Source organism: Microtus pennsylvanicus, chromosome 22 (genome assembly GCF_037038515.1).
Source record: "Microtus pennsylvanicus isolate mMicPen1 chromosome 22, mMicPen1.hap1, whole genome shotgun sequence".
NCBI classification, from domain to species: domain Eukaryota; kingdom Metazoa; phylum Chordata; class Mammalia; order Rodentia; family Cricetidae; genus Microtus; species Microtus pennsylvanicus.
The window spans coordinates 29,212,869-29,225,895 of NC_134600.1; the positions used below are offsets into that span (position 1 = coordinate 29,212,869).

Sequence of the window (13,027 nt, forward strand, 5' to 3'; positions counted from 1 at the left end):
AACAAAGTATACTAAATTAAGAAAGTTTTCATATTTAAAAATATGGTGCATATATGTGAGCGATTGCAAAATATTGATGAAAACTTGCAAAAGCAGACTCAAAAATAAAAGACTATATAGCATAGAAGAAATTATATACTTTTAAGTAAGATACAAAATACCTTCAGAGAACAAAATAAGCTAGAAGAACGGGCATTTACACATAATTTCTAAAGCATATATAAAAGGAGAGCATCATAATTCACACCCAGAAAGATAATAATTTATGCAAAAACATTCCCTTTAAAGATGAAAAGAGGCTTGGCGCATCCAAACCCTGCCACTCCAGGGATAAACACCAGGAGCAAACCACATGTGTTGTGGGAGGCAGAAATCAGGTGCAGCTATGACACACTCCAGATGCCCACTGACTTGAAAGTCTCAGGGAAACCTGACGAACTTCAAGGTCGAGAAGGAAAGGACACAAGTTCCAAACGTGTGAACGTTGATTGACTCTCATTATTTGGTAACGCTTTTGAAATAATTGCCTTTTGTTTGAAGCATCGTCATCTTTCAGCTTTAACTCTCTTGGAAATTGATAAAAAAAAAAAAAAAGCAGCCTAAAGAGATGAAACAACAACCCGGACTTTGAAGTGCAATCATTCCTTTCCCAGGAACTTTCAGAGAGCATTTGGACAGGTCCACAGGAAAGGCTATCGTGTAATTTAGAAAATCTGGATGGGTCAGGGGGAATACATAAATATTTCACACTATCCATAACTAAGCAGAACACTTTAAAGTAAAAATTTAACGGGCAGCATGCGCGTTCACGGGAGGCGGCAGAGACAAATCAGTGTCAGCTGTGTTGAGGGCAGGAGCGGCTCTCTCATTATCTAACGTTGTGCACGTTTCTCGCTGCCTTCTGGTGATGCCTTGTGATGAAATGATGTGCGGAGAATACACAGCAAAGCTCAGAGTGCACTCGTCTTCCAGTCATCCGCCACTTGATGACAAAAAGATTCCCTTGACAGTCAGAAATTGAATATTATAGTCTTCAACATAAAAATTAAAAATAAAAATTAAAAATCAGCCTCTCCGCCTGATCGCCGCCATCATGGACACGAGTCGCATGCAACCCATCAAGCTCGCTGGGGTAACCAAAGTGCTGGGCAGGACCGGTTCGCAGGGACAGTGCACGCAGGTATGTGCGGAATTTATGGATGATACCAGCCGCTCCATCATCCGAAACGTCAAAGGTCCCGTTCGAGAGGGAGACGTGCTCACCCTATTGGAGTCAGAAAGAGAGGCTCGGAGGTTGTGCTGAGCTTCCTGCTGGTTCCTGAGTATCCACCACTTGGCCCATGATGACCTGCGACTATTAAATAAAACATTTATATTGATTTTTTTTAAAGAGGATGATCAGCAGAGTTTCTGATGTTGTGAGGCTAAGCAAGACAAGAGAAGGCATTAACCTTGAAAGGAAGGAAGACCATAGACATATAAGTGTGTCAGAGTCTTATTGTCGATGCCAATTCCTGACTTCCTGTCTCATTCCTATTTGCACGCTCTGCACATTCCAGTTTCCTGTGCCACAACTCTGCTCAAGTGTTCGCTAAGTTCAGAAAACTAGAAGCCATTGATGAGAGTGTGGACCACTGACACGGGCACCATCTGGGAGTTCGTACTCGTAATTATACCCATCCTAACTGACTGAATGGAAGCTAGCGTAGCTCCGTACCTGTGTGATCTGTATGCACGTAACTGTTGGAACAGTGATGCTCTCCCAGTCTGGGAAGTTCTTCTGTATATGTGTTGCTTTATTGGCTTTAATGAATAAAGCTGCTTTGATCTATGACAAGGCAGAATAGAGTAAGAAAGACAGGAATTCCAAGCAGGTAGAGGAGGAAAGAAGGCGGAGTCAAGGAGATGCCATGTAGCTGCCAAAGGAGATAGATGCCAAGAACCTTACCAGCAAACCATGATCCTCGTGGTGATCCATAGATTAATAGAAATGGGTTAATTTAAGGTGTAAGAGTTAGCTAGAAATATGCATGAGCTAATTGGTCAAAAAGTGTTTTGATTAATATAGTTTATGTGTGATTATTTTGGGTCTGGGCGGCTGGGAAACAAACGAGCAGCCTCTGTCTACACTCTACTGTTTCATTTACTTGATCTTAGAGCTAATCCCATGTGAGGGCCATAGATACAGATCTTTCTTACACTGTCTTTGGTGGTCCATTGATAAAGAATCAGTGTTTCTACCAGGCTTTCACCTGCTGGAGACCTAAGAAGATTAAAATGCATCTTTGGTATCATAATCCTCAGAATGGTACTCAGACGATTCGATGTCAAGATGTGAGCTCAAAGTTATTTAATGATGAAAAGGAATCCATACATATTTAAGACAATTTGTAACAACACTCAACAGAACATTGTCTGCATTTCAGTGATAGCTATCCAGCCTTGATATAGGTTAGATTCAAGATAGAATTCCACTTAGAAGATGTTTCCTTTCTTCAGGAGTTAAAAGTAGTATTTCTTCACATTTTGCTGAACTGGGACTCAAGGAATACGAATAGCTTAACTGCAAGAATAGTTTTACATAGCTTGCAAGTTCCATTCTTAGAAGACGTGGTAAAGGCAACAAGAGACCATGCATTCCAGACAGTACTCCATTCTCAATTTCTGTTTATTTTCTAGAATAATAAAAGTAATTTTTTTGAGTTTATCCAATAGTAAATTTCCTAAACTTTGGCAAAAGTGTAAGAATTGACATGAGAATTTCTCAGCAGCGTTTTCCACCAATTCTATAGAAAAAAAATGTGATTTAAATTCTTCCTATTAATAAAAATACCAACATAACCAACAAAAGAACTATTTCCAGACAAATACGTAGATTGTCTTAAAAAAACAATCAAAGGTAATTTCCTTAGACTATCTGGGTACAGTTAAACCTCCATAATATAAACACAACACTTAAAATATAACCACCATTGGCCACATATGCACATATATATATATACCATAGATTTGTAGTATTTGATTTATTTTCAGCTCATGCTGGGTGGCCCACTACTGCCTTTTGCACTATCACCAGCTGATCCCACGTTTAGGGTTATTAAAAACCATCATAAATAAGATCCATGTGTGCATTGTTTGGGTACCAGAGACTATTTACAAATCTTTCAACAACTAGGTTCGTTCTCCGCCAGCAAAAAAAAAAATCACCAGCGTCTACTATTGCTAGTCCAACCACAAAAGCATTCATACTGTTGAATTCACCCCAATAAAGTCCTGGAAAATTCCTGTCTGACTGCGAAGGCATGAAATTATTTATGTTGTGCTTACTGTTGCATGGCAGAGCAGCAGACACTATCTGTTAAGCGTAAGTCTGCACACTTCTTGCTGAGTTACCAATTGTCTCACATCCATACATTCCCATCAAATAGGTGATCTTTCCTTTTGAAAAGGAAAAGGACATTTATGCGCAGCTGTGTGCATAAAAAGAGGGCTTTTTTGGTTTTGTTTTGTTTTTATTTTTATATTTTTAGAGTTTTTTTTATATATAAGTAGTCTTACATGCCTATTAAAAGTCCCCTCAAAAAGGAGCCCATTTAGACATGAAGGGCTGGGTGTTTTATGTCAATGAGGTTTCAGGAAACAGAGACCTTAAATTAAAGCTCAAGGGAGTTTCTAGCCATGAAGTTTGAGAACTGCAGTTTTATCTTAAGCCCTCTGTAAATCATGCTACAACACTACTGATGTGGTAATGTGCAACCCAGACTCCCAAAATTTAGGTAGGAAAAAAAAAGGACACAATGGAAGCAATAGAAATGGAAGCCTGGAAGCAAACTGAGGCCCACGGATGTTTCCAAAGCCAATAAGAACCACTAGATAAGTAGCTGCTGAAAGACAGACTGGAACCACCAATAAAGAGGTGCCCCATGAAATACCAGCTTTCAATTAATTAGTTCAGTCGCTAAGTACAATTTTTGCAATTACTAAAAATGATAACATTTGGGTAAAAATCTTATACCATCAACAGCTGTGAGGACAGAAAAGCTACCAAATGTTACTGCCCAAGAGTTCATTCCCAATACACAATCCATTCTCTGGTCTATACCATTAAATGTGTTGTCCTGTTGTAGCTGTGGGAATTCTGTGATGTCCAAAGACACTCTCAGAACAGTTTTCTTCGCCATGTGCTATATGGAAAATCCTTGTTCCTTTATTGCTCACATCCTGTTCTGACTATTTCTAATAATTACTGATAGCTTATGAATTGCAAACGTTATTTAAAGTAGGCTAGTTTTTAATCAATCGGAAATGCTGGAAAATTGTTCAGAATGGATAATCACATGTTCCAGGAGATGCCTTGTCTTCCCATGCTAGACCTGAAGAAAGGACCACATAGCACTCAGAGAGGAAAGATGAGAGGGGTGGACTCTTCCCACCACACCTAGAGAAGAGAGGAACTCTGTAGGTCAATGGACACTTGCTCTGCAGGCTGAAAGACCAGAAAAAAAATATAAGATAGAAGGCATTCAAAGGACAGCAAGAGAGAAGACAGGACAGCTCCATCTACCTCTATTATAAACTGAAGTTTTCAAAAGAAGTTTTGCTAGAGCAAAATTAAAGCTGTTTCCACTGAAAAGGCATGAGGCAAAGCATTTCATGTGAGAGTTGCTTATGGAATTATGAATTAAATCTCATACCTTGATTTGTTGTGTTTGTATTTTAAAGGTGTGTGTGTGTGCTGCAACTAACCATTTTCCTCATCATCATTTCATAAATTGTTAGCTAACAGGGCGTATCTTAATGCCTCACCAAATTCAAGGAGAATGCACTAAAGTAAATGCCGTGTTGCACCTTACACTTACCTACTCCTCCCTAGGAATTTGACCTTCAAATCCCATTCATTTCCCCTCTGCAGCCTGCAGTCAGTCTCCAGGGCATTCCACATTCATCCAGTTACAGATCTACCCATGCTGCTAAGTATCTGTGTTGATTCTGATGACTGTCTTTATTACATAGACAACTTAGAGCCCATCACAGTGGGTGCACATTATCAGTAAACCCCTTAGTTCTCTCTTTAGTAACCCCAGTTAGTTCATTGGTTTACCAGGCTGGAATTTTATGGACTCTTGTCTGTGATTGCTGCTCTCTCTGGGATGAGTAGAGAGACCGTTGTTCTTAAAATAGGAGAGAGTGGCCACTCAGTGATTCTTTCCCTTCTCTGAATGCATTCTAAAAGAAACTAAGAAGACACCTTCAAGTCTTCTCATGGGTCCACAGATTTCAGGAGAAGGAAGTTAAAATGGTACGCCATGAAATGAGCTGCAGATATCAGCTCTTTCTAAGACAATTAATCAGGACTCTCCCCATCATTCAGACTGTCTATTCCTATACATTGATTAATGTTATAAATCTAGAAATTTCAAAATATCTTAATGGCAATAGGAAACACTTAGATTGAAATAGTTGGGGAACATGAAAGCTCTTCACCAAATCACATGACTCACATTGCATATTTGAATTATATGCAAGATTAGCATATTTTATCCTGTATTTTCAGCACTGGCATTGGTACAGAGGTCAGACTATCAAGCTTTAAAATAAGTGCCATCCTATCTCTTGTAGCACACAGTAGCCGCTTCATGCTATGGATATTACAACTCCAGCTCCATTAACCAGAAAAGCAGAGGTATGACACATTGTTAGTTATCATGTGATTAGAAGACACAACATTATATCAATGGAAAATAATTAATTACCCATGAGCTCAGGACAGCCAGCTACGCTCTGAGAGTTCATTGATTGACTAACTAAAACTTGCCCACTCCTTAATGCATACTCTGCAGGAGAAGCATAAAACTTGATTTCTAAGAAATCACAAACTATAGGTCATTGCTAAATAACTGAAATATATCATAAAAATGATGGGCATTTTTGGTTGTGAGCTTAGCTTTAAAGGCTGAGCCATCTCGGACGCCTTTAATCCCAGCACTCGGGAGGCAGAGGCAGGAGGATCTCTGTCAGTTTGAGACCAGCCTGGTCTACAAGAGCTAGTTCCAGGACAGGCTCCAAAACCACAGAGAAACCCTGTCTCGAAAAAAAACGAAAAAAAAATGATGGGCATTATAGAAGAATACGGTGATGTAAATTCAAACATGTCGCAGGAGCAGATCCAGAAACAACTCTGCCTGCCAAGCAGATACAGCCTTCTCAGTGATCCAGACATGTGGTTGCTTAGTAGAAACCTTTGACCCTAGGATTCATGTCTTCACTGGAAAACACTTATCATACTAAATATCAGTCTGTTATATAAGAAACCATAATATCCTTACATTGTAATGAAATATTGATATAAATTCATTCATACACAATTTCATGTCAATACATTCGAATATTCAGAACTAGTATTTCAGCCAGGTAACACAACTTTTCAACAGGCTTAGTGATAATTTCCTACCTAGAAGTCCCTTTTAATTTTTGTTTTGCTTTTATACAAAAATATTCCAGAGAAAATGGATAAACAGTTTATTCGCATAAATCCGAAGTCATGCTTGAATACTTAGTGTGTAGCATTTTCTCATACATACTAAGAAAGAGCTGAGTCTAGAGAACGGGTTTGCACTGGAGCATCAGCAGACGGCCAGCTTTTCAACTAATGGCTGCCCAGGGTAGAGCAGAGGGACTTCACAGAGGCTGTTTTCACAGCATGAAATGCCGAGCTGAGTTAGTGGGCTCTGTTTGTTTTGTTTATTTTTCGATTCAGAAACATCCTAGCCTGTCATTATCCTGACGAATGCTTTATTACAGAAGTTGCCCTGAGTGAGAAAGCGCCATGATTTCGGCCCACGTCGCCCACTAGCTTCCCCGGAGAATTGCTCCTCTGCCATTTCCTCATAAGAAATAAAAGATTATGACAAGTTTGAGAAGCATGTGAAGGAACGTTAAATAAACCTAGCCTTTTATAAAAATCATTTGGTGAAGTTATATAATAAATTATTAGCCCCTCTTTTTAGACGGGGCTAAGCAGATGAAATTGCCTTCTAGACCTCCAAGCTCATCATTCCAAAAAGATATGAATTTGTTCATTCTTTCATTTGATTACTTTTTCTTTCTATTGTTTAATATTTTATTAATTATTTTTTTATTTGGGGTTAATCACGGGGTCTTCTGCATGCTGTAAAGCAGTCCACTACTGAGCTATTCCACTACTGAGCCTTCATTCAGGATGTGTTTTTATGGGCATTATTTTCTATACCAAGATTGATTCTATGTGACAAGGAATTAGTAGTTAGAGAAAAAGACAAAATTTTTGCACTGAATTCTAGCACATTTCAGTGTATGAAATAGACAATGAGAGAGAAAGCAAGTAAATAGTAGAGTTATTTTGTCAACAGCTTTTTTTTGTACCAGAAAGCCTTTGCAAATAATAAGAGCTCAAGAATTATTTATTGAAAGATAAGCTTTTCCATTATCCGAAAGCTACTTGTCATTTTTGATAAATAGAATAAAAATTACTTATTATCTCAATGGATTATTTAAATAGGACAAGGAGAGAGTGGTGCTTGGCTTGATAAAGCTAATAGGCCAGTCAGACTTGAATTCGTGATCAAGGATGAAATTAATAATTATTATTGTTTTCCCTAAGCTAACAATCCACCATTGGAATGAAATGGTGCCAAAGAGCCAGAGAGGCTTCCGGTGATGACTTGCATCAGTCTGACAAGTGACATTGATAACTCTGCAGAATGAGTAATTGGGCACCGTGGTGTGAAGGCGAAACTTGTTAGCCAGGCAGTTCTGCAGCTGGGGCTAAATATTAGCCTTTCCCCTGTGGCTTCCATACATTAACGGAAGCCATGAAAGCACACAAGAGGGGAAAACGTGTTACCAGTACTAAAATGGATCATTATAACAGTTGATATTTTAGTGATTTGGGCTATACACCTTCCCTTGGATCACTATTTTGGTTATGTGGTTACAATATATGGCTGAATTCATCTGCTCAAACATAGGGGAAGCCTCTTACATTCCAGAAATTGTGAGTAGGCTGAAAATTGCTGTACCACAGAAAAATAATTTAATTTGAAACAAACACCTCTACTTGTAATCTTACTATATGCAACTCCGTAAGTCCCTTTTATTTCACTTGATACTTAAGATCAGACTACCCATGAGTTTTCACTTGCAAAGTTCATGCTATGAACATAGAGTCAAGTAGAAAATACTTACTTATGCTAGACAGTCGTGGTGCATGCCTTTAATCCCAGCACTCGGGAGGCAGAGGCAGGAAGATCTCCATGAGGTTAAGGCCAGCCTAGTGTGCAAGAGTTAGTTCCAGGATAGGCTCCAAAGCTACAGAGAAACCCTGTCCCAAAAAACAAAAACAAACAAACAAAAAAGATGAAAAGAAAGTACTTACTAAAGAACTAGTCCCACACAGCTGGAATGTCAACATCCATCCCTCAGGTAATGAAAAGTCTCCAAGAAAATATAATGACACATTGTCAGTCTGGGATAGTTTCCATCAGTGTCATCTGGCAAAGGATAAGTAATTCTCTATGCGGTGGTCATTGCATGAATAGAGTCAAAGTGTTTGACATGTGCAGATTCCATACAGGCATTTAGTTCTTTTGCCATTTTTAATAAAAAGGTAAGTAGGTGTTATAAATCATGGAATTATAGCACTTACTGCTGGAGGATTAAAGTAAGTGAATGAATAAGTGTACCTGTAAATACTGAATAAATTCTTGAAACCAAATGTATTTCCTCAGCCTTCAATATTTTATTTATTAGAAACAATCCCATGAGGAAGCAATCATCAGTTTCTCAACAGGGCTGGGGGAAAAGTCTAATTGGATAAGAGAAAATAAGAAATACAAAATCCAATGTGTACATATGACAAATCACCAGGCAATGAAATAAATATCACTGTAGCAATCTATTAATTCGCAGACATGTTTGAATGACAGATTTCCTCCATTATCTGCTAAACATTGAGATCACAGTGGGGTTGAATCTTGCATTTTCTTATTTGGATTTATATCCCTAAATTCTTTGCTAATTGAGGAAACTTACATCATGTACATTTTCCAAATGACTGTAATTTCAAATAAGGAATACTTACAAAAGAATTTAATCTCTGCTTTTAAAGACAGGTTATTAATCTTAGTTACATATTACCATAACACCTAATATTTTTAAAGGAGAGGATAAATTTTTTAAAATCAAAATTTAAAAAGCAAGTTTTTCTTATTTCTATGTAATAAATTCATGTTTTAATAACGGTAATAATTCCCCCAAAATAACCTTGTTATATTTAAAATAAATGCACTTCTCACTAATTGCTAAATCAACTCTAGATATTAGCTCGTTATATGGCTGCTAGTATCTGAAACAGTTAAACTCTGACTCTTCAATTAATGTTGCTATACAAACTTTTTGATTCACAGATACTCAGTCATCCCTCAATTTTATCAGTATCTTTAATTATTCAGGTGTTTTAAGTAGATCATAGCAATAATTAAACAGCAAAAATCCAGAAATATTGAAACATTATCAATGGCAAAATATACAGAAAATAATAACCACCAGATTGCTGTTTAGCAACTAAGCTTTTTCAGAGATATGCGAATGTGATTAAACCACACTAATCTACAATGACAATACGTATATTTTAAGTTCTTAGCTGCCTGCTCCTGCAACACTCCAAATCCAATAGTATATCAAAAGAGAAGCCACATTCTAGTACAATTACATTGTAGAAATCATTTAGAAAGTGCTTTTTTCTCCAAACGAAGGGAAGAAACACGACACAGCACAGACAAGTCGCCAACAAGATTTGGCTGAAGGAACGCCATTTTAATCTTATCAATTTGAGATAGTTTAGTCAAGCTATTTTGGGCTAGGTGTATAGGAAGAACAGCAGTAAGGGGATAATTTCTGAAATCAAATATGGTCACCCCATGCAGAAAAGAACACTGTAACACCACTGACAAAATTCCCTTGCCAAGTGGATTAGTCTCCAGCAAAACAATAGCACCAGCAGGTCAGTCTGACGCTGAGCTAAGACAGAGTGGCATGTTTTAAGCAGAGATTTCACACAGTTCACAAGACAAAGAGGCACTGTCAGAGCAGATAAAGAACAGAAAATCAACAGAATGTGCTTCCTGTGATCTAGGAACCATGGCCAGAGACGCCAAGAGATTCAGACCTCAAGAGTTTTACCAAAGCATCACAACCTTCCCAAGGAGACAGTCTTGGATTCAGGAGAAGAAGGTGATGCCACTGACAATGAACACCAACCAAAAGTATCTGCAGACATTATTGAATCTTGAGTCCACATTGTCATTTTGTCACTTTTACCTTCAACCAAGAAAATCATATAATTATACCTTTTAAAAATTCATATTTACTACGAAAACTGCAGCTGTATCACAGTTCTATACACATGGTCTTAAGTATAAGCCAGATGTTTAATTGATTGAATTATTCTTAAAACGTACTGAAAACATGCGCAGTGTTTATTCACGTGCATTTCACAGTCAACAGTGCCGTCCTTGAGCTGTCTGCCACATGGATGTGTCGAGCATAGAAAGAATATCATGCGTATATAAGCTGACATTATCTAATGGCCTTGCCCAAGAAGACAGACGGAACACGCATAGTAGCTGTCTTCTTCACTAACGGAAAATCAAAGCTGAATTAGTCCTGAACGAAAGGAGTCTTCGAGCAGATGAGGGAGGGTGACTTGATCGGGGGAGGGGGAGGGAAATGGGAGGCGGTTGCGGGGAGGAGGCAGAAATCCTTAATAAATAAATAAATTTAAAAAAAAGGAGTCAGCCTGCGCAATGGTGAAAGAATGCTTACAGAGCAAACTTCTGGAAGAGGATGATTGCTGTTTAAGGTTTGCAGGAGCAAAACCGCAATAGTGTGCGTAGGACTGGCTCCTGGATTCGGAGATATTTGGCGCAACCATAGAATTACCACTAAGGAACAGCCAATTTCTTAGCCTAAGCACATCTCCTGTTGTTCTGCCGACCACACCATGCATCCCGCTCTACCAATATAACCTACGACATTAGTGTCGGTTCCAGTGTTCTCTTGGATGGGGACAAAAGACAGTGGTCTCCTGGATATTGGGCACCACGGGAGGAAATTGAAACATGACCCAAAAACAAAGAGCTGCACCCCTCAGACCCAGGCATCCTCCTTACCGTTCTCCCAGAATCACTGAAGTGTGAACAGTTAAAGGAACAGCTGTAGTTCATAGTCAACACCAGACAGACTCCATAAAGCAAACAACTCAACCTGAGTTACAACTAAGAGCCCTTGGGCGGAATCACAAGACTCCTTAGCTGTATTAGCCCTCCAGGGGCTGGGTAGGGGGGAACAGAAGAGGAGACACCCCGACCTGTTGCACAGGGATCTGGGAGAAAGCAGCTACGCAGTGGGAAATATTCCAACGAATGTGGCTGTGCTAACAGTGAACAATAGGTATATGTAGCGAATCGTCATTTTGAATCACTTTGATGTACGTCAGGTTTAGTGGTCAAATATTTAAACGTTTCAGTGAAGACTGTGGTACCTCAGTCCACTCCGTTTTAGGATGTCACTGGGCCTGGGCGCTGGCTGGGGGTCAGGATGCTTACAGCTCCTGAAAGGATGCTCAGGTGCAGCCAAGGCTAAAATCTTTCGTGGCAGAGTGTCACTGACGGAACCTTGGGCTCTTGGGTGCACGTGCAGAAATAGGGCAGAGATGGTGTCTGTGACGCCTTGCTCATCCTCTAGGACTTGTGACGACCTTCATCCTTCACTGCTTTGTTTGGTCACTGCTCCCTATCACTTAGGATAGAGAAGTTTCATGAAAGAGTGGCGTGGGCAGCTCTAAAGAGTAACCAAACATAGGCCACAAAAGTAAAATTATCTTTCTCGCATTCAGCAAGCCTAATGTGAGAAACCTGGCCTTCCACATTCCAAGAGAGGGTGTATTCGTGAATGCAGATTCCACATTACTACAAAAACCAATGTAAAACACAGAGCAGGGATTTGTGGATTTAGAATGAGAGATCTTGCTTTGGATGAAAGAGACAAGCATATAGAAGGAGTGGCGTTGTGTGTTCAGTATGGCATAGGAACAAAGGAAATCAGTACAGGGATTGAAATGTCAGAGCTCCGGGACTATAATTACCTGAAGCACCAATGTGTCTGTTAACAAAGAGGATTGAATTTCTACATCATGACTCGGTAAATTATAAGGACGTAGACAGTGTTTCTTGTCCCGGGGAGATGATGTCCCATGGTGGGGGAGGCCCAGAAAACAATAAATTAAGAAAAATGCCAAACCTTGAACACATTTGGCAGACTAGTGTCTAAACTCTGTCTCCCCAGAACCTTTGGGTTAAGCCTTGTTTGGAACGGAATTCGGGAACCAAGCGTCAGATACCGGAAGAGCAGAGGACATAACGAGGCACATGGAGTCAGGAGAAAGCTATGTGGGCATGGAAAGGTGCAGAAACTGGAGTCTTGTTTCCATATGGTATTGAATTCCAGGAGCCACCAGATGCTGAACGAAACAGGGAAGGGTTGTGCCCCACAGCTTCAGTCTGGAACCATCTCAGCACCGTAGTTCCAGACTTCGAGAGCATACCTTGTCTTTGTAGCTCTTACCTTCGGGTGGGATTATCTGTTAAGGCCTTGTGGGAACAAACTCAATAGCCGTCACTGTAGAACAGCACTCCAATGGTTAGCAAACAGATAGTGTTTGTTAGTCGATTTGACGAAAAGCAAGACACTACACACGCACACAAACAAGCGCGCACGATAAATGTGATAAAAGTTCAAGACAGAAGTGATGGCAGCAATATCTGAGGGCTGAAACAAGGTCCATTTCAGGACCTCCGCCGCCGTGGTGGAGCTCAGACGGCTGAGTGTGGACGGAAGTTCACAGGGTAGAAACGAATCTAAGATTTATATAACATAGGAATCTATATAGACTCGAATGTTAAGTATAATTTGCAAATACTAGAAATTTAAA

General features: G+C 39.5%; 1 protein-coding gene across 1 annotated transcript; it reads left to right on the forward strand.

Annotated features, from left to right (window-relative positions):
- The first annotated feature begins 1,081 nt into the window (after positions 1–1,081).
- LOC142839840 (small ribosomal subunit protein eS28-like) lies at positions 1,082–10,328 on the forward strand. Its single transcript, XM_075956212.1, has 2 exons — positions 1,082–1,293; positions 10,172–10,328. The coding sequence occupies exons 1-2, from the start codon at positions 1,094–1,096 to the stop codon at positions 10,326–10,328; spliced, it is 357 nt and encodes a 118-aa protein (XP_075812327.1). The 5' UTR covers positions 1,082–1,093.
- Positions 10,329–13,027: the final 2,699 nt, after the last annotated feature.